At 34.1% G+C, this 21,288-nt stretch overlaps 1 protein-coding gene across 6 annotated transcripts in view; it reads left to right on the forward strand.

Moving 5' to 3' along the window:
- Nucleotides 1-20,313, forward strand: part of NYAP2 (neuronal tyrosine-phosphorylated phosphoinositide-3-kinase adaptor 2) — a 257,064-nt gene extending 236,751 nt beyond the window's left edge. For 3 of the 6 annotated variants that reach the window (XM_070618403.1, XM_070618404.1, XM_008535758.2), the window contains one exon: nucleotides 14,981-20,313. In XM_070618403.1, coding sequence (XP_070474504.1) covers nucleotides 14,981-15,208 — 228 coding nt within the window. In that variant the 3' untranslated portion in view covers nucleotides 15,209-20,313. Of the gene's footprint in view, nucleotides 1-9,279; nucleotides 12,686-14,980 lie in introns of those variants that run through there. The other 3 variants (XM_070618406.1, XM_070618405.1, XM_070618407.1) reach the window with 1 other exon arrangement.
- Nucleotides 20,314-21,288: the final 975 nt, after the last annotated feature.

The raw sequence follows: 21,288 nt of genomic DNA on the forward strand, positions 1-21,288 counted from the left end.
AGCTGGTAGATAGCAAAGCTGGCTGCAGCACTGAATTAGTGTGATGGCCAATGTGTTTCTCCTTCTGTAACAAAGTTATGCTTATTGGGCAATGTGTTCTAGTGGAGAAGCAATATACTTTATGTGTACCTTCCCAGCTCTATTTACAGTTATAAGAACTAAAAAGGATTTTAAGCTGTTCCAGTAATTATTGTTAGTCTGTTCCTTGAGGGTTAGCATATTCTGCTTGCCTTTGAAACTCCCTCTCTTTTGCCAGAGAAAACAAATGTTTACTGAGATGTGACTCTCCCTAATTTATCTGTGGTCAAGTCCATATGCATTATTAAAAACCAATATTTTGTAATGAAATTAAATTAATGCTAATGTAAGTGATTAAGAGAATATAGTTAGTGAAAAACATCAATACATTTGTTGTAATTGAATTTTATCTTGTAATACTGTTTGCCCCTTCAGGGAATGTATATTTAAGGCATTCTACTTATAAACTTATTGCTCATTTAAGAACATAAATTAATTCTGAAACCTACTCAAAGGGTTTTTTTTTTCCTTTATTACAAACAATTAGCTTAATCAATTAACAGTTTAAATTGTATCTGTAGTCATTATTAGGTTTAATTGCTGAGAAACATGTTGTGTCTTCTCTATTGGGAAAAGTGTATCACAGTTTTTCTATAGCTTTTTTACTTTCCTAAGGCAAAGACTTTATAATCATAAAATAGTAAAAAGCCGAATCAGGATTTATACGTATGTGTGCGTGTGTTTTAAGATTATACGTCATCCTGCCTGTGGACATAGACAGAATATTTCTTAGATTTGGACATGTATCAGCTTTCCTCTGAAAAGCCTCATCTTGCATTTTGGTATGTGACTGTCGTATCTCATGTTTATCATTTATGCTTATATTAGCTGTCCTTGACAACTTTATAAAGATTTTAATGCAGCATCACTGAAACACTTAAAACATTTCAGACACTTGAGAATTATGTCACAAATCAACTCTTTCTCATCAATATGATCACTATTTCTCAGTCATTGTATTTTTCTGTATCCTTACACACAAGAATCCACTTATTGCATCTGTCAGTATGCTCTGTCTGCATGTATAAAGATACCAATGCTATGTCACTCACACCTGGAAGGATGGTGCATTGTTGGATAGACAGGTTTCCATTGTATGTTTGATCGTACATAGTCTTCTACCAGAGGACATTTGCTAAATCACACACAATTCCCCATTTGTATTTTGTGTTTGTTCACGGGAGGTACGAAGTTAACATCCTATTTTGACAACTTGCTTTTGCATTTAGTTGTCATCTTATAATATGAAAATGTGATGCATTTTAAATGTTTAAAACCCTTATTTTTCTAGACGTTGAAGTTTTGTTCTTCTCTAAAATTCCGCTACAGCAAAGAATTTATAAAATGATGGTTCGGTGCAATTAGCATCTTCTTTCATGGTGGTTTGAAAGCCGTCCCTGGCCTTTTTCCCTTATGCACCCCTTCTCTTTAGATTAATGTGACTTGTTGAGTCAGCTAACACTTTTGTGCAACTCAGTCAAGAGACACTGGCATCTCAGCATACTTGTGAATATACTTGGAGAAGCATAACTGTGTGTGGAAGGATTACTATATTGTTTGTTACCGTGAAACTAAGGAAAAAAGGTGTTAATTGAAATGAACTTCAGTTGTAGTTGATGAAATAAAAAGAAAAATATCTTCATAAAGATTTCCTCAGTAAAGTAGCCAGTGCAGGTAATGTACTCTCAGCACACAATTCTATGGAGGTACTACCAGTGAGTAAGGAGTTTGGAAGTGGGACAAGATGGAGCTATTCTTATATAGCAAGAAAGGAATCATTGTTCTTATTGCTGTTGAAATTGTTATTATTCACTACTTGGACACATTTCTTATCAGGATGCTCCATCCATTAAATGTTTTAGTAATAACTTAAGAAGGAAGTCAGACAGGAGGTGAAGTGGAGAGCAGACAACTGCATTGGCAGTTTGACTCCTGGGATATTAAAGATAATCAGGTAAAAATATTCTGGGGCCTTATGGGTTTGATCTTGTGGGTTAGAGGCAAGGAACCTGAACTATCGATACAGGGTCTGGTGTGGAGGAAGTAGGTTATGGTGTTTTGCTCTGTTGATAATTCCCTTTCACACCCGGTATGGAATTTGTCTTCAGTGATGCTAAATGATCTTTGACCTTGACTGAACTTGATTTTCTCATATAGAAAATGGTGATCACAGGGTATTGTGAGGCTAAAATGAAATGGAATAGGTGGAATGTTCACTCAGTGCCTTACCCACTCAGAGGAAACACAACAGTTATGTGCCCATGATCTTGTTAATAATAAAGACGAGAGGATGGTGGTGATGACAATAATGGAAAATACAACAAATTATAAGATCAAAGTTTTCTCTCTCCACCAAAGTTTTGATAGTTTCTCAATCCTTTAATCTTTCAGCAACAAACTTCACCACCTTTATTTGATCTAGCCCATTTTCGCTCTTCATTGGCTATATGAAGTGAAAGTACCATCATAATTGCATGTGTGTGTGAGTGTGTTTGTTTTTCCAGTGTGGACCACTTTAATCATAATTAGCCATGAGACAATTTGATATAATGAGAAGGGCACAGATTTTAGCATTGGCTGTATTTAGTCTTGAATTCCAATTCCAGTTCTGCCTTCTACTAGGAATATGGTGCTGTACATATTACTTAGACTCTTCAAGCTTCAATTTATCATCTAAAAAATAGCAATAAGGCATACTTTTAGAATTATTAAACTTTAACGGAATTGATGTATGCTAAGTGCCCAAAAAGTATCTGGAACATGGTTTGTGCCCAATAAATCAGGGTTGCTGCTGTTATTACATTGTTGATGTTGTTATGATTATTACTTAGATTGTGACAATCCTTCACTCCAAAGTCACTTGATCAAAGGTAAATATAACTTGCTAACTTATTTTAGAACTTTCGTAAAATCATTCAAGAATGTTTTGAAATTATTTCTTGAGATTAATCAAGAATCTCAAGATAGGAGATTTTATTAGCTTTAGGCCACCATTTTTTCTTCAGTGATATTACTGACATGTATTTCTTCAGTAAAATTCTTTTTTATGATAACCAGGAGACTTATAGAAAGTGTCAATAATTTAGTCATAGATGTGTGATATATACATATATGTACAAATATACATAAAAATACATGCATATATAAATAAATGTATGATACATACTTTTATACACACAGGTATATGTATATTCATGAATGTATGTGAAATATATGTATGTATGTGTGTATATGTGTTCATGTGTGCGTTTATGTGCATATTGTAGACTTCCAGACAGCCTTCAAAACATATTTAATTTTCTTTTAATGAAACATAATGATTCTTTTAAACATAATTGTGAAATATTTTCCTAAGTAAGACACTTTAGAAAACTTTGTTATAAGATATTGCAAACTGGAAGACCATATTTGCCCAAAATATGCATCATTTGAAGCAGTAAAATGAAACAGTGTATTTTTTTTTGCAAAAGACTGATTAGGTGTCTATATGTGTGTGCTCATACAGATTTATGTTTCAAGAAGACATTGATTACATCAGGGTAATTTGAAGAGGGGAAGCACAATTTTTTCACTTAGGCATTATTTTCTTTAAGGTTGAACTGATATGCATATTCTAATGATTGAAAGTTCCACACCAGCTACTACCTCATGAAATGAAATTATAGTACAGGATTACTTATATAATTTGAAATATGACTTAACCATTATGATTGATAAAAATGTACTTGAATAAGTGATTAAACATTTGAAATAAATAAAATAGATTCTCACCTCATGAAGAATTAAAAGGTAAAATTTGTCCTTTCATTGTTTAACCTTTTGTTTCATTTTTCTTGTTGAATGTATTTTCCCTTCCTAGGCAACGTACTTTTAGCAACAAAGAAGAGGATAAACAAATTAAGTCAAAGATGAATTGAGTCCAATGAAGCCATAAACCTTGAAAAATATAAAGAATTATATTTACAGGTTATCAAAAAGGCAGGAAATTTAAAGAATAAAAATGAGGAAATTTTGAAAAATCAATTGATTTGACTACATAAAATTAGAAACATCTGTAGTAACATGAATGACTAGTTATAAAGGGTCAAACGTTGGAAATTATGATGATAAATAAAATATAAATACCCCACATTTATTAAAAAATTATAAATCAGTTAAGTAAACCTATCACCTCATTAGAAAAACTAAATTAATTAAGGCCATGGATCAACTCTTCTGTTAGTAAACATTTGTGAAACATTCAAGCTCATTCAACTCACAATAAACATAAACGTGGAAATCCAAGGGTTCTTTTAGACACATTAAAATTTACAAAGTTTTTTGTTTTGTTGCCCGCTTGCTCTTTCTTTTGGTAACACAGCTCAGTACTGATGAAGATGTGATGTGAGCCCCACACTGCTTATTGGAATGGAAAACGGCTTAACTTTTCTGGAAGGCAGACTCTATTTCTGTCAAGAGCCTTAAAATGTTTTGATCCTTTGACTTGAGAATTACTGTTTGAGTGACTTTCTGAAGAAAATGAAATCATTAAGTATTACAACGTTATTTACAGCATTTAAAAAAATGAAAGCCAAAAAAATTTGAGCAATTATAAAATGGTTAAAGATACATATTCATGATGAATAATTTGTTTTTATTATCATGTCTTGAAAAAAGTATTAAAGACTATAACTGTAATAAGAAAAACGAAAGAATATAAAATTTTATATATAGTATAATCGTGTTTTAAGAAAGATATAATTTATATACATGTATATAATTGTTATATATACATGTAAGATATGATAATATATAAAAATATGATTTATATGTAAAGAAATATACTAAACTTTTTGTGGTGATATCACAGATGATTTTTACTTATGTTACTGCTATCCGTGTTTTGTAGGATAGGCATATATTACTTTTGTAATCAGAAAAAAGTCTACCCCTCAAACTAGTCACTTTGAAATTTTATTTCAATGAAGCTTTAACTATTTAAAGCACTGTGAGACTTCTGTGGGGGTACTGCCTTAGGATTCTGGACCTATAAAAATAGTATAGACGGGATCTCTGCTTTCCAGAAGATCAGAGTCTTGTAAAAAGTACATAATTAACACAATGTTTATAGCATGGTGTAAGGGGGCTGCTGACTGCCAGAAGAAATGAGTGAATGAATGAAGGCTGTGCCAGCAATAAGTCAGCATGCTATCAGAGTCACGCAGCATCTCAGAATGGACTCTTGCTGCGTTTAGCTTGACTTTAAAAGCATAACTGGGATTTCACATGAAAAGACAAGGCTGTAGGGAGAAAGAGAGTTCCAGAAGGAGAATACAACTTGAGCTAAAGAATGGGAGGAAGTAATGTGCCTTCCGGTGTTGGGTGAGTTATGAGTTGTCAGGTATGACTGGAGTAGGAAGTAAATGGATAGGGTAAAATAAATTAGCCAAAAGAGACAATGAAGCTCACTGTGACGGACCTGGAGCATTAATTGTTTTCTGTAGGTAAAGGGGAACCATTGAGTTCACACGATTTTATAGGGGCTTCACAGAGAGCATTTGGACAGAAGGGTGGATAAGAAGTGGCCTGTAAATGGAACACTGGAGGCAATCTCAGTAGTCCAGGGTCTGAACCAAGAAAACAACACTGGAAATGTAAAGGTTGATGATAGATTTGAGCAACATTGCTGACAGAATTAACTGGACCATTTTTGTGCCATTTGAATGCAGTTTCTTCAGACCCACTTTATCCAGAACCTAGAGTCAGAATCTCTAGTGATAGTGCCTGGATTGTTATTTACATTTTAACAAACTCCCAAGGGAGGCTGAATGCATACTAAAGTTTAGGGCGCATCAGTTTGTCACTTAACCTGAGCCAAGGGGCCAAGGATTCTGACAGCCCAGAATTCAAAGGATTTAAGTACTTGACACCCCCAAAGTTCCAAAGACCCCGGAGTCTGAGAGAGATGTTTTCAGCTGTCGAACACCCAGATTATGACTCACATGGCACTGAGAGCTGAATTTAAGGTTAGATGGCTCCTGAGGTTCAAAAATCTCAGGAAATAATTTTTTTAACCTTGTATAATTTGAGATATTGTTGGATTCAGTTGATCCAAAGTGAAATGAGATTGTTCATTAAATCAAAAATTTCAAAAGCTCCTTTCTTGAAAACTCAGAGAGCATTACACTTCCAGTCATCCATTTGCTCATTCATTCATTTCATAAACATTTATTACAAGTTTCCATTTTGCTAGAGGCTGAGGATGTGAGGATTCACAACAGAGCCCTGGCTTCAAAGAGCTCGCAGTCTCCTAGGGGTAGAGGAGCTTCTGTTTGTTGTGTCTACTTTGTAGTAGATGCTAAATTATTACATGAAATACTCCCAACAAACCTGAGGTCTTATTATTTTAATTTTACACATAAAGAAACAAGATCTTGAGAAGGTTAATTGACTTGTCTCAGATCTCACCACTAAAAAGTCGTAAAACTAGGTCATGTTATCCATTTTATCCATTGTATACTGTCTCCTAAGAAAGTAGGGAATCACGCCCACACAAAAATAGCATTGTAGTTATTAAAGAGGGATGCATAGTGAACTGGAGGAGCTTAGAATCAGCTATAATTGTCACTGTTTAGCCAATAATTAAAACCAACCTCTGTCCTTGAAAGTGACTTGTGACCCAGGTCTTGATTAAAGGACATCACTGTAAAAGAGTTAGGTGTTTTCTTTAGTTTGCAGGTAGGGGAAATGAGTAATATATGTTAACTTGAAATTCTATTTTGTCTTTATACCATGCAATTGTAAGGTTTACTAACTTATAATTTTTAAATCTTTTTGATGAGTGAGTTTTACATAACTGAGCGCATAAGCAAGCATGAATATGTAAAAACAAATAGTGCAGATGGCTTAAAATACCAGCGTGTGACATTTTCATTACATGCCTAGTAGTTGGTCAGAGATTGTACCAGTAGGAGGATCTTCAGATCTAGAAAAGGAAAGACAGGGTTTAATGTCGACTCACGATTCAAAAGCAACTCTGAAATCAAAATGTGGTCCTCATTTTATCCATGTATATCTCAAAGCTAAATTTAGACATGAAATAAACACTACAATTTCAGTACATGCTTCAGGTGTAAACTTGTCTAATAATTCTTTCGTAAAATACAAGTTCTGAGTCAACGTTGCTGATAATTCTTTCGTAAAATACAAGTTCTGAGTCAACGTTGCTGATAAATGAGAGAGGATTACAAGGGAATAATTTAAAAAGTACCCAATCAATAGATCAAAATGAAAGACAAAAGAAAATACAGACGAAAAAACTATGGAAATAGCTAAAGCTATACCAAAAGTGCTATTATTTCAAATAATATCATCAAGTTCACAAGCTAGGAAGATTTTGTACATAATCTTTAATTTTCAAAATATCTCAGGCTAGGGGCCGGCCCGGTGACTCAGCGGTTAAGTGCGCATGTTCTGCTTCGGTGGCCTGGGGTTCGCCAGTTCGGATCCCGGGTGCAGACGTGGCACTGCTTGGCAAGCCATGCTGTGGTAGGCGTCCCACATATAAAATAGAGGAAGATGGGCACGGGTGTTAGCTCAGGGGCAGCCTTCCTCAGAAAAAAGAGGAGGATTGGAAGCAGATGTTAGCTCAGGGCTAATCTTCCTAAAAAAAACCAAAAAAAATCTCAGGCCAGAAATCAAGATAAATAACTTGTATGTCGCCAAAGTGAAACTTGAAAGTCAGGATGAAATCCCGGCCCGTGGAACTGAAAAGTTCCTGCTTTATTTAGTATTGCCCACTTCTATTATCTGCTTTGGTATTGCACATTTATATTATCTGATTTTTTATTTTTATTTTTTGGTATTACCCACTTATGTTATCTGTTCAAATAGTTTCATTTTGGCCTTCATAAAAAAGAAAGAAAATTCATTTATTCCAGAGTCACCTCCTGGCCTTGAATTTATACTTTTCAAAGTAGAATAAATGGTGTTTATGAGTAATTGTAAAGTCTCATGGATCATTTGACTGTACCTTTTAAACATTTACCATAGAAAACATTATGATATTGGGTCACCTCTATATGCTTTCAGAGTATCAATTATTTTCTAACAGATCCATGGAGCAAGGGTTACTCATTCGAAGAAAAGGACTTTTTTTTCTATGTAATGATGAAGTAACATGGGTTTGACCATTTGATATTTCATAACTAAGTAGTAAAGCAATTTTATTAGTGAACTTGCTGATGAGTGTGGAAAATTATAACCCCTTCATCTCTGTATTATGTCAGTTCCAAAAGGTTTGTTGAGGGCCTATGTTGTTGCCTATGTTATGTAAAGTTGACCACTTCCCTCCAGAATATAGTAGGAAAAAAAGAAAAGAAATATAATTCACTAAAATTATTTTTTTAGAAGTTCGCAAAACCGCTTTTATATTGAGGTTGAATCGCCACGGTGGCACATGATAGACAAGGAAATAATCACTGCGGGGTTATTAAAAGAGGGCATTGAACTTATATTAAATCCCTTATCCAGAGAATTTAAACCAGATTATCCACTTTATGTCTTTAATTCCAACATCATTTCTCTATACTAATTGCCCAAATAATTTCTCTAAACTAATTGTCAGAACTGATTTCAAATCTAAGTCTCATCCTGTATGATGTATCAATGGGCCAAACTTTATATGAAAAATGTTGTAAGTGAATATGAATCAATGCTCTTGATTTTGTTTTAAAGCCCGTTTTATAGGACCAATACTGACATTATCCTTTTCTGTCTTCTATCAGGCAGTTCTAACAGACACATATTTTAAGGGTTAATTGGCCATTCACTCACTTAGTTAGTCAGCAAACTTTTTCTGTAAAGGGCCAGATAGTAAATAGTTTAGGCTTTATGGGCATCTGGTCTCTGTCCCAACTACTCGACTCTGCTTTGTAGCGTGAAAGCAGCTGTAGACAATCCATCAACGAATGGGCATGTCTGTGTGCCAGTTAAAACTTTATATACATTGACATTTGAATTTCATATGATTTTCACATATGAAATATTCTCCTTTTTAAAAATCTGAAACAGAAATTCTTGCTCATGGGCTGTAGAAAAACAGGCAGGAGGCTGTATTTGGGACGTGGGTTGTAGTTTGCCAACTCCTGTCTGTTATCTTGAAGATATTCAAAAGCCGTCATACTTACGTATTTATTCTTTATGTACATTTTGTTAATAAAGAATCAAGCTCTGCCCACTAAATGGGAGAGGAAGAACATTTTCAACGAGAGCACTAACACCTCTGGCTGACCTCACGACTCCTAAGGATAGGGGCAGCACAGTACAGGTGACTCGCTACCTCCCAAAATTCCTGAAGAAGTTGCTTCCCCTTATTGAATCGCACCACCTGGCCTTCATGCCTGCTCTTCCTTTTGCTCCACTAATGTTATCCATGCTTTCTTGAAGAAATTTTGTGTAGGATAAAGGGAAAATTCAGAGAAACTTGGGAATTCTAGCTTTCTTTTTAGCCAGATTAAAACTTATACTCCCCATGCTGAAAGTGATGGTTTCTCATAAAATGGGCTATCAGGGTTGGAGAAATTGGCACAGAGAGAGCAACGTGAAACTGGTAGATTTTTTCCCTCCAGACCATCTGAAAATTAGTCTTGGTGTTGGGTCTATTTAAGGAATTAAATTTTATTCACAAATCTCAGGATTCATAGCTGAACTTAATTTGAAGGTCAATAAGGCATGTGCTCAGTATTGCTTTGTCTCCTAAATCTTTGATAAACTATTATTTTTTATATGCTGACTCGTGAGGCACAAAAATTAAAATCAATAGAGATATGCATGCTTGTATCAGTTTTATTCTGGTATCATTTTGAGTGTTGAAATGCTCCAAGTGCTTATTTCAGAGTCTTTTTTTTCTCTTTATGATTTATATATTTTGGAAAATTAAATATTTTAAATAAATAGTTTGGAAATTTATTATCAGATGGTATTACTATTCCTTTGTTCTTTGGGTAAAATATACTCAATATCAGGAAGTGCTTAGTTCATTTTCAATTATTATTGAAGTGAATTAAAGACTTCTCCTCATTTATGTTATTCCTGATGCATTGAAGGATCAGTAGACAAGATCATTAACAATGTATGGGGCTTTATACTTACCCAGTCCTTTTGCATGCTTTATTTAGTGTGCTGCCTCTTATAAACATGTGAAGTATGAAGTATGTACCAATATACATAATGCATATATAAAATATGTACTATATACATAAAATGTATATATCTATCATGTATATATGAATTATGTACCAATATATATACAATGTATATAGGAAGTACATGCAAGTTCAGAGAGATATATGACTTTTCAATGTCACATAACAATTAGGATCCCAATCAAGTCCTTTAACTCTTTCTGTTATACCATGTTGTTTCCACCTAAAGAATGAAAGATAGTTACAACTAGCATTTGGAAATTCATGTGATTTTTTAAAATATATTTTTTTTAATTTTAGAAGAGTTTAAAATTTACAGAAAGGCTGCAATGAGCGCACAGAGTTCCTGTACACCCCACACCCAGTTCCCCCTTTGTTAATATCTTATATTACTATAATGCATTTGCCACAACTAGTGAATCAATACTGATATACTATTATTAAAGCTCAGAGTTTATTTGAATTTCCTTAGTTTTTATCTATCTGTTTCAGGATTTCTTCCAGGAGACCACATTAGTTAATTTTAGTGATCATGTCTCTGTTGCCTTCTCTAGACTGTGACAGTTTCTCAGACTTTCCTTATTTTGGATAACCTTGACAGTTTTGAGGATTTTGGTATTTTGTAGAATTGTCTCTCAATTTGCATTTGTTTGGTGTTTTTCTCACGGTTAGACTGGAGTTATGGGTTTTTGGGAGAAAGACCACAGAGGTAATGTGCCTTTCTCATCACATAATATCAAGGGTACATACTATCAACATCACCTATCACTGTTGATCACCTGGTGTGGCCTAAGTGGTGTCTGCCGGGTTTCTCCACTGTTAACTTTCTCTCCTCCCCCTTTTCATACTGTACTTGATTTTATCTCCATCAACTTATTAGCCAAGAATATTGCTTTTGCTGGATCACGTGAATATGAAAATCTTGTCCAGAGATGTAAGCATGTTCATATTAATTGAACAATTGTTTTATAATTGTCTCTCAATGTATACTTGTTGTAAATCAAATCTCAGAGTTCTTTCAACTCCAGGGTGAAGTAGAATGGGATTTTATAGCTAAACTTAAACCAGATATGAAGAATTTGGTGGTAAAACAAAAAAAAAAAGGAAAGTCATGAAATATCTTATGGATTGTATTCTTAGGACACTTCATGTAATTGCTAAACATGCTATCTGTTATGTACAAACTAATGAATTGAAGCACGACGTCTCACTGTTAGAGTGAAATGTAATTTTAGACACATTTTAGGGCGAGGGATTCTGCCATGTAAATGGCCACGGTAGGAACTTTGGTGTTCAATTCCAGGAATTAAAAAGAATGTGCCCTCTCTAGAAAGAAATATTGAAAAACATGTGCTACTGAAAAGTGAATGTGGGAATATTTGTCTTCCCCCAAGTGAATAGCATTCCACATTCATTCATCTCATCTTAAATACTAATAACTTCGTGTGTATTTTAAACAAGAAAAAATGTTTGATAGCAGATTTGACATGAGAAGATTCTATACCAGACTCGACAGATTTGTTAAAATATTTATTTTTTAAAATTTTGAATTTGCTATCTTCTAACAACCTGTGTTTGAATTCTCTTGGAATATCTAGCCCTCTTTCATGTATTGGACAATGCTTTCTCATAGAATTTGTATTCTCTGTACATCTGGCCACCAAAAAGAAGATAGTTTAACATTATAGAGTCAGTCTGAAAAAAGGGTTGATTTTCTTCTGTTAATATTTTAAACCATCATATCAATCAAATGGACATATAACTCTTTTAAACTAAAAATGTAAAGAATATGAAAACCATACTTTATAACTCTTTATTCTTAAACTTCTTTAGATTTTTAAAGAGTAGATTATTAACAAATTTACACACATATAGCATAAACTTCTAATTGACAGAAAACAGATATTTATTATAGGTAATGCAGTTATACATATATGAAATGTCATGAAAGCTATGAAATATGTCGGTGACACTGTTGTCAGAGCAATCCAGGAAAATTATTATTTTGCAGTCACATGTACTGAGTTACAACCTTAATATATTAAAGGAAATTAAGTAATAAATGATTTAATGTTTGTGTGGACCAGTAAATACAATGCAAATATTGAAGCGATGCTGTAAATATCTTACCTTAAAGACGGTTGGAGGTTTTGTAATTTCATTGGAATTGGTAAAATCCAGTGAGATTTTACTGAGAAGAAAATTATCTGGGGAGTTTTCTCAGAGACGACAAAAACTGTTCAATGATGATGGCTTCTTTGATTCATAAAACTTTTATTGAGAGCTTATTAACTCTGTACTGCATGTTGGGGCTACTGAGATGGATGGGATTTGGGGCCTGCCCTCTGGGAATTCTGTGTTATAAATTCCATTTATGACAGTTTACAGTCACTCAATAAATTTTGCTTGTATTTCCACCAAAATAGAGTTACTGTATTTTTATTGCATAGATTATCAAGTTATAAAATATGAACCTTTTGAGAAACTTCTGGGCCACTTTGGCAATCTCCTACTGGGACAAAACCCTGTTGGTTAGCTTAACTCAACAAACATCTAGAATTTCATTTATAAAATGAACAGCCGTGGCCCAGGCCCGGAGCCTTGTGCTAGAGGACACCAAAAGGCATGAAACACAGCTCATCCTTTCAAGGAACTTTACATCAAGTTAGGTACATACAAGACATTTATCTAAGAGTATTATCTTCTGCACTCCAAGTCCAAGCCATTGATTTTGATTTATTTGATAGCACTTGTTATTCACTTGTAAAGCCAATTTTTGCATTTTTTGAGTAGTATCTGGAAGTGGTAGTACACACAACAATATTATTATAATTTCTTGATAATATTCAGGAGATGGGACATGCTGTAGTAGAGAGAATATTCACTTTGGAGTCAGATCTGAGTTTTATATAAGTTCGTGTCATGGATAATAAGCTAGGGCTTTGATCTAGCTCCTTCAGCTTTCTGAGACCCAGCTTCCTCACTTAGTTTGTAGAGAAAGCCTACCTTTCAGTGTGGCTGGGCGGATTTAATGTAAATAGAGCTGTTTGCTCATGCTTGGCAGACAGCAGGGGTGAAAAACTACTAGGTGTTTGTCAGTATTAGAATAATAATACTTGGGCAATGGTTTAATGATTTTAAAAATGACTTCACCTTTATTATCCAATTTAATCCTTACACTGACTTCTGAAATTGAGATATTATCAATTCAGTTATTCAGATAAAGAAACCAAGAAGTGGAGTGATTAGGGGCAATTTCACACATCCAGGCTTTGAATCTTTGTCTTCAGGTTCTAGGTCCTGCCCTCTCCATAAAGGATTAGGAATCGTGTGAATTCCTTTTTGCCTTGTTCACACCGAAACCTGCCTGCCTGGTTTTGGGCAAGATGTGTAACTTGTTGAAGTTTTAGCTTCCTCATCTGTACACTGAAGGCATTGTACAAATTTATCTTCTCAGTCCTTCCCAGTTCTGCATATACATTGAGAGCCCGTATAATGTTGTTAAAGGCATGGTGTTTGAGATGAACTCTTGGGTTCAAATCCTGACTCTGCCATTTGTTGGCTCTGTAGCCTTGGGCAAGTTACTAAATCTCTCTAAGTCTCATTTTACTCATCGTTATGGGTTAATAAGTAGTACTTAACTTCAGAGTATCATTGTTGTGAGGAATAAATTACACTATGCACAGTAGTTAGAATGGATTCCGGAATAGAGTAAGTGCTATATAAGTATTTGCTCTGGATTATTGTCCTAAAATTGTAACATCAAATTCAGTGATTCCAAGTGAGCTATTTTAACCCTTCAAGTCATATAGTGGATTTGCTTAAACAATTAAGTGGAAGCCTTCTCATCTTGGGTTCATGGCCCGATCACATTGCTTTCCTTGTGTGACAGACTCAACTTGCTAGCTCTGTTCTAAAAAACAGTTATTGGTGGACATGGCCACAGATACCTAGAAGCAGTGTTTATTTGTGCAGAAATATATAAATGTGTATAAATATATAGCCAGCACTGAATCTTCTCCTGGTACACAATGGACCTGATAACTCTGTTTCTCTGAAGTGCTGGAACTAATTGGGATCTGTGGCAGTATGATTGAAGAGGCCAATGATGCTTAGACCTTTGCTGAAGCATCAAAAAGTATAGCAAAACTTCTTTGCAAAAGAATTATTTAAGCACTAAATGCTTAAATGTTCCAAGCATTAGATGTACACTGAAAGTCATTTTGGTAGAAGAATTATTAAAAGTGCTAATTTTGTATGTTATTTATGAACAAACCCAAATTTCATTTCAAGAATAAAAATGCTCATTAAAATATTCAAAATATATCACATTCATATAAGATCTCACTGAAAAGTAATTTCAATAAATGAACTTAGACATACCGGGACCTCTAAGACAATGGAGTCAACAGAAAAGTAATAGCTAAATACTTGGCAAATTGCTTACAAAGATTAAAAAAATGTTTATTTCTATATCGTGGATTTTTATAACATATTGGGTAAATATTCACATCCTAATTATTGTTTAATAATATCACACTGTTTACAAATTTAAGTGCACATTTTATTTATAGTTTCCATACTTTAATTTTGCTTCATCAGAATTACAAAGATATAGAAACATCTGACGTTTTTCGAAACAACTGCTAGCACAGTGCAAGAAAAATCTGCTTTCATTCCATTTTTTTCTTCTGTATTCACTCTTTCTTTTTTGCTAGGTGGCATGCATGCAGTGGTTTCATGGAGACCATACAATGCTTGAGATGATTGAGAAAAAACGTTGCTTGTGCAAAGAAATAAAGGCTAGACAGAAAACGGAAAAGGGCCTTTGCAAACAGGATAGCATGCCTATCCTACCCAGCTGGAAGAAGAATGCAGGTGCAAAGAAGTGCAGCCCTCCACCCTATTCCAAACAGCAAACGGTATTTTGGGATACGGCCATATGACTGTGTACAAGATGGCGTGAGCTCCACCTTACTTAACACAAAGAGGGAGGTCAACTCGGTCACGTGATAAGTAACTGTTATGTATCTTTTCTGTTGGAATGGAATGTCAGCACTTCCCTAGAAAACCCACGGGAAGCTGTGCCTATTCGTGGCAAGTTCAAGATAAAAATGTATATTTCTTTGCAATTGAGGCACATTTATTTATCCCGGATTATTTTGAATCCAGAAGATATTATGATGTAAATATTTTACTAGTTTATGGGTGACACCTGAAATAATACACATTATAAGTATATAAATTACAGAAATATCAAGAGTTTTACTATATGATATAATTTCGGTATTAACTGGTTTGTTATCTCTTTTATATGTAATCCCTTGATGCCTTTTATTATTAATTTTTGCATTTAAAATGTTTTTTTTCCCTCTGCCCACATTTGGCTTCTGTACAAGAGCTCACAGCTGTAAATCATATTCAATCACATAATATATGATCTGGTGCTAGTAATGTAGAAGTCGAATATCATATTTGTTAAGAGCATCTGTTGCTTTGTAAGGTTTTGAGGGTTTGACAGGAAATGAATGCAAATGTGATGCTTAACTTGGATGTCCACCTTATATCAACACCAATATTTTTGCTACATTGGCTTTATAAGGATTTCTCTTCAATATCATCTTGTTTATATTAAGCAATGGTTAGTCAGACTCCAGAGAAAGTTCTTAGGATATATTTGGACATCCCAGCAGAAAACATTTCCTTCAGAAATGACTTTAGGGACATGTGTCCTTGCATCATTGATCTGATTGGAGGAGACCAGGGTTCACTGTGATGATGGAAAGAACAAGGAATCAAAAGATAAACAGCAGGACCTGCAAGAAGGTGGGACCAGTGGTATTACGGCCACTGCAATCACTATTTTTAAGTAACTTTTCATGTGTATGTTTGTTTCCCCTTGAAAATGAGAAATAAACATTCAACCAGATGAGTTTATGTATTTTAGTACACTAAATGCCAATTTTTCTCAAAATTGAAGTCCATTAATGAATTATTGTTAACACTTGTTAATTTTTTCAAACTAGTTTTCACCACATTTTGGGGTCGTAATCTTCTGTGCATGATCATCATACCATTCTTAATGATTATGACACCATGACCAAAGAATTATGACCGCTTGTTTATTTTATTTTGTTTTAAGGAAGAAACAGGAAATGCAGGGGAAAGGGGATGGGGTGGATTCAATTTTCTGTGGTGGTGAACTTGAAGTTAAACAAATCATATATATATCTTTAAGAGTAACTTGTTAGTTGGATATAAATATTGCCACGAATGAATACAAAGGAAACTATCACATATATTTTGTATATTTAAATTACTATTTATGCTTCCTAAAACTGACAGTATGTGGTTCTTCTTTAACAATCAATTTAGTATTATATTTCTGAGAGAAAATGTATGTGTTGAAGTTATTGTCATAGTGGTTTTCCTTGTAAGGGTTTTGACAGCAATAGTGCAGAGCTGCTCAGTAAAACCAAATATAACAGGAGTTGGGGAAGTTTTGTAATCTATATTGTTAAAAACCTAGCAATGCTTTATCAGTAATAGTTCCTTTCAAGCCTTTGAAATGTTATAAAATAATTTTTTAATATTTTATAATTAATGTATATTTTGATGTCCAATTAGAATTCTGAAAGAATAAGGAAAAAAGGTAAGTGGGAGCCTGTGTACCTGTTGCGTGTGCGCGTGTACGCGTGAATGAGTCCTCAGTGGGGGAACTGTATACATAAAATGCTTACTTAAGTTTGGGGTTTTGCTTCTATAACTGAGATGGTAAAAAAACAGAATCACAAGCACAGAAATTATGGAGCGATCTTGATCTTAAGTGGCTCAAATAAATTCTGCTGCCATGTTTCACCAGTTGTAGATTATGTTTCAAACCCAACAATCGATGGAGTCCAAATCTAAGAGTGATGAAAATGCATTAAGATAAAATAAGAATTGAAGCGTGTTTATGACCCAAGTTGTTATCCTGATTTAAGTTATTATGGCAACATATACTCAAGCCAATTGATCAAACATAAGACATCAATTCTCAGCATCTTTATGATGATACGTAACATATGCAAGTATGTTTTTCAGATGCCGATCTTTCCCATATCTCTCTGAATTAGGCAGAAGATAGTTTTTAATGCTGGCCACTTGTCAAGAAGGAAACAGAGGTACTAGAATAATTTGTGTTGGATTCAGCGATTCCCATTTGTTCTGCCAAACTCATGCTGTTGCCAGGTGTCTTACATTCCTTTTTCAACCAAGTTATTTTCTGAGAAAGTAACTTGTTTGAAAATCTGACCTTAGGCAACCATTTCCATTTAATTTCTCCAAATCTTGCCTTCAATGGGAAGTAATGAAAAGATCTGGAAAAGTGGCTTCACTGATATTTGACTCAAGAACTGCTATTCTGTGCCTTTACAACTGCCTATTGTGGCTTAGCCTATATGGCAACGGCCATTCTAGAATTAGTTTCCTCTTTGCATAGTGTTTCTTTATGTGGAGGAAAAGAGGTCATTAGGATAGAGAGAAAAATAAGCTTGCTCTCTGGTGGCAGTCAGTCAGGACACTTCAATCTATGAATTTGGTCAGATGATAAAAAATTCCACCTACTGCCAGAACACTATGGAATGATAAAGTTCATATTTTTTAGTAGTGCCAAAGAACAAATCGTATCATGGCATGGTTATCAGGTTGAAAGCTCATACCTATGAAAAATGGTCTTTTCACGGCAAATTTTTTAGAAGCGGAATTTTATAGGCTGTCAGTAAGATGCTTTTATATGTGAAAAACTCCTTAGTAGAGAAGAGACAGATTTCTTTAGAACTGATGGAAGGGAAAAATCAAATCCGGGATTTCTGTCCAATGCCAGAAGCCAGCATCTTCTGAGGTGTAACAGTAGTTCCCCATGTAAACACTGAAACTTTTTCCCTATGTTTATGCTGTTGAAGCAAATTTGGAGTGGAAAGTTATTGGTTTATGTAAATGAAGGTTAATGTCCATCCATGTATAATGGTTGGGAAAGTGAAAGAAAACAAAATATTAAGAGGTTAAAATTTGTAGTTTTAAAAAGAATATACACTTCAAATACATGGCAATTGTCTGGATACAACTAGATACAACTTCACTTTTCCAGATAGTGACACTGGGACTTCAGAGACACTGAGGTTCCAAATAGTTTTCTTTGAATGCTTCTAGAGAATTGAGAACCATTTTTCTTATTACAATTTTTTTTAAGCCTTGTCTTCACACACTGTTTGGTTTGACTCTTTTGAGCGAGTTTAGTGATCAAGTCAACAAAACTAAACAACCTTATTGGGTTATTGTTTAACTAATTAAACAAGACATCAAAACAATGCACATACAGTGCAATTTTAGTATCACTTATATTTTAAGGTGAATCTCATGCCTAAAAGAAAAGAGCTTGAAAGCTAATTGTGGCCACTGATGAAATTAAGAAAAGATTCCCATGATTTAAGCAGTAACTAAGCTAAGATGAGAGACAATTCTTCCTTGAAAAGGAATAGAAGTAGAATAGAATAGCAATTCACAATTCATTGTGTTTCAAACTTAAATGGAAGTGAAAGAAAAATGACACCTATAGTATTTAAGATTAACTCATTGTATCTTCCCTGTATGGGAAGAGATAGCTAACTGTAGAATGTGGACAATTTCCTATTAATCCATTATTCATTTAACAGTTCATTATTGAGCAACTGATATATCAGTTATTTTAAAAACTTCTGAAGCATTCGGCATTAAACATTCAAAAAGATGTGGCCTCTGCCTTCAAGGAGCTTAATTATGCAATCATTAATATTTTCAAAACAAAGCAAACCGTTTTTAAGAAGATGTACAATATCACATGTATTTGACATCTCTTATGTGCTTATATGGTATTCTCTTTTTTTTCAGATCAAGTGTACAGTCAAAGTAAAGTACTAAACCATATTAAAGTTAACGTCTAAGTATAAAATATGTTTATGTGTAAACCTCTATATGCACACATAGGTATGTACTGCCGTCTATGTAAATCAATAAAAGGATAACACGTTTTGCCATGTTGGACTTGAACATTATGGCTTGGGGTTTGGATTGATTTAAAACCCTTTGATATTTGGGTCAATTACATCGTAGCAAAATGTGTGTAATCTGGAAAAGAAATGCCTGATTATGTTTCCCTTTAAATATTATAAAGTTTCAAATTTAAGGGGAAACATCTTTGCAGAAATATTCAATTTATCTCAAGCAAATGTGTATGAAAATCTTTTTGAAGTGTTGAATTGTTCCCAAATATGACTGGGTTTTCCCACCCTAAAAGCATCTGCATTTACACCTGTATACACCCACATACGGTATACATACTGTATATAATATATATGGAAATGTTTAGTATGCACTTCTTTTGTTGGGAACTCCTTAAGTTAATATTTATAGTGTAGCAATTTGTGTAAAGTGCACTGTGATTATAAAAAACAAAGCACAGTAAAGTCACAGGTCTTGTTATCTTGCACTAAAAATGTGTTTACGTATTTAGCAATTGTATGTTTACTTTCTTGCTCTTTTCAAGAAATGGAAACAAATAGCTACTGAGAAAATGATATAAAATAATATGTTTTTTAGTGGATAACGGCACTACATTTTTAAAAGACAGGGTTTTTAAAAGAAACCATTTAACATCCATTCCAACGTAACATGTTTACCGTATCTGAAAATCTGAATGTCATATTGCATTTTTCATAACTCATTAAAAATGTCAGGTATGTGCCTGAAAAATTGTGCAAATAAGCATTAGATAACAGATTTCTCTACTCATGTGTTGTTAGTCATTTCTATATATATAATACTATAAACACTGATGTTTTAATTTCTCTTAATTTTTGTACTTGATTTTTTTAGGTAACATGTAATTATAAATGTACTTTGATACTACTGAAGTAACCAGATGTTGTTTGAAAACAAATTGTTTTCTTTAGTGCATTGGCAATATTTTACAATAATTTTGTGCTTATTTATTTGTGCTCCCGTGTAATTATAATAAAAGCAATAGTTTAAATTAGTTGACTTTGTCTTTGCTGGCATTTATTCATCAAGAAACAAAATTAGTAAGAACTCTTTCAAAGAAAAGTATGCACATTTTTCAACTTCTACAGTTGCTTTGGGATTTTAAGTACTGTGGAAGAGGAGTGTGCGTGAGTCCTGAAAAGTTAGATGCCGCAACTTAGTCACGTGACCCCCAGTTGTCTTCGATCACCACTTGGCTTCTTCCTCAAACAAGTGATGCACTAAATAAGGGGAATCTTGACATTTCCCATTCTTCAGTATGCACCTAATTTCAATTAAATGACTCAGTGTGTATCTAAAGTGTGCAGGAGACATTAAAGAAAAAAAACTAGCAAACTTAGACCTGTGTACGCAGACAATATATTTGTTGGAAAGGTACTCAGCGTGTTCATTTATTCAGTCATATCACTAGAATTAATCTGGTTTAAATAGGGAGCAAGTCAGTACGCTTAATGATACTGGGGTATCGGTAACTAAAATGTTATTGAGCACCTGAAATGTATAAGACAAGATTCTGGAGCTCAGCAATCTTCCAAAAAACAAGGTGCATCTGCAATAATGCAGTCTCCTCTAACAGTCTCTAGTGGTGACTTCATCACCCACTTACATCTTCTCTCATATATCCAATCTCAGTGTAATTTATTATAGTTTCATAATTCCTGAAAAATTTTTTTCATGTTCACTTCTTAAAAGGAATTCAATTCGTTCCCTCTGTTTTGTCCCACCTCTCCAGCTACTCAAATGCTCACTGTGTCACTCTACCTCTTGGTTGAATGAGAAATAACCAAGCACAGTCCCTATCATCAACACTCCAAGCTTCCATCCATCTCAGCTCATGACAAGAAGTGCCCACATATTCTAAATTGTCTTTTCTATTCTCCCAACTCCCACTAAAACCCATTTGTTTCCAGCTCTGTGATCTCAGTGTCTAAGGAATTATGTTAACACTAAGACGCGAATGACTGATACA

This window comes from Equus przewalskii, chromosome 5 (genome assembly GCF_037783145.1).
Source record: "Equus przewalskii isolate Varuska chromosome 5, EquPr2, whole genome shotgun sequence".
Taxonomy (NCBI): domain Eukaryota; kingdom Metazoa; phylum Chordata; class Mammalia; order Perissodactyla; family Equidae; genus Equus; species Equus przewalskii.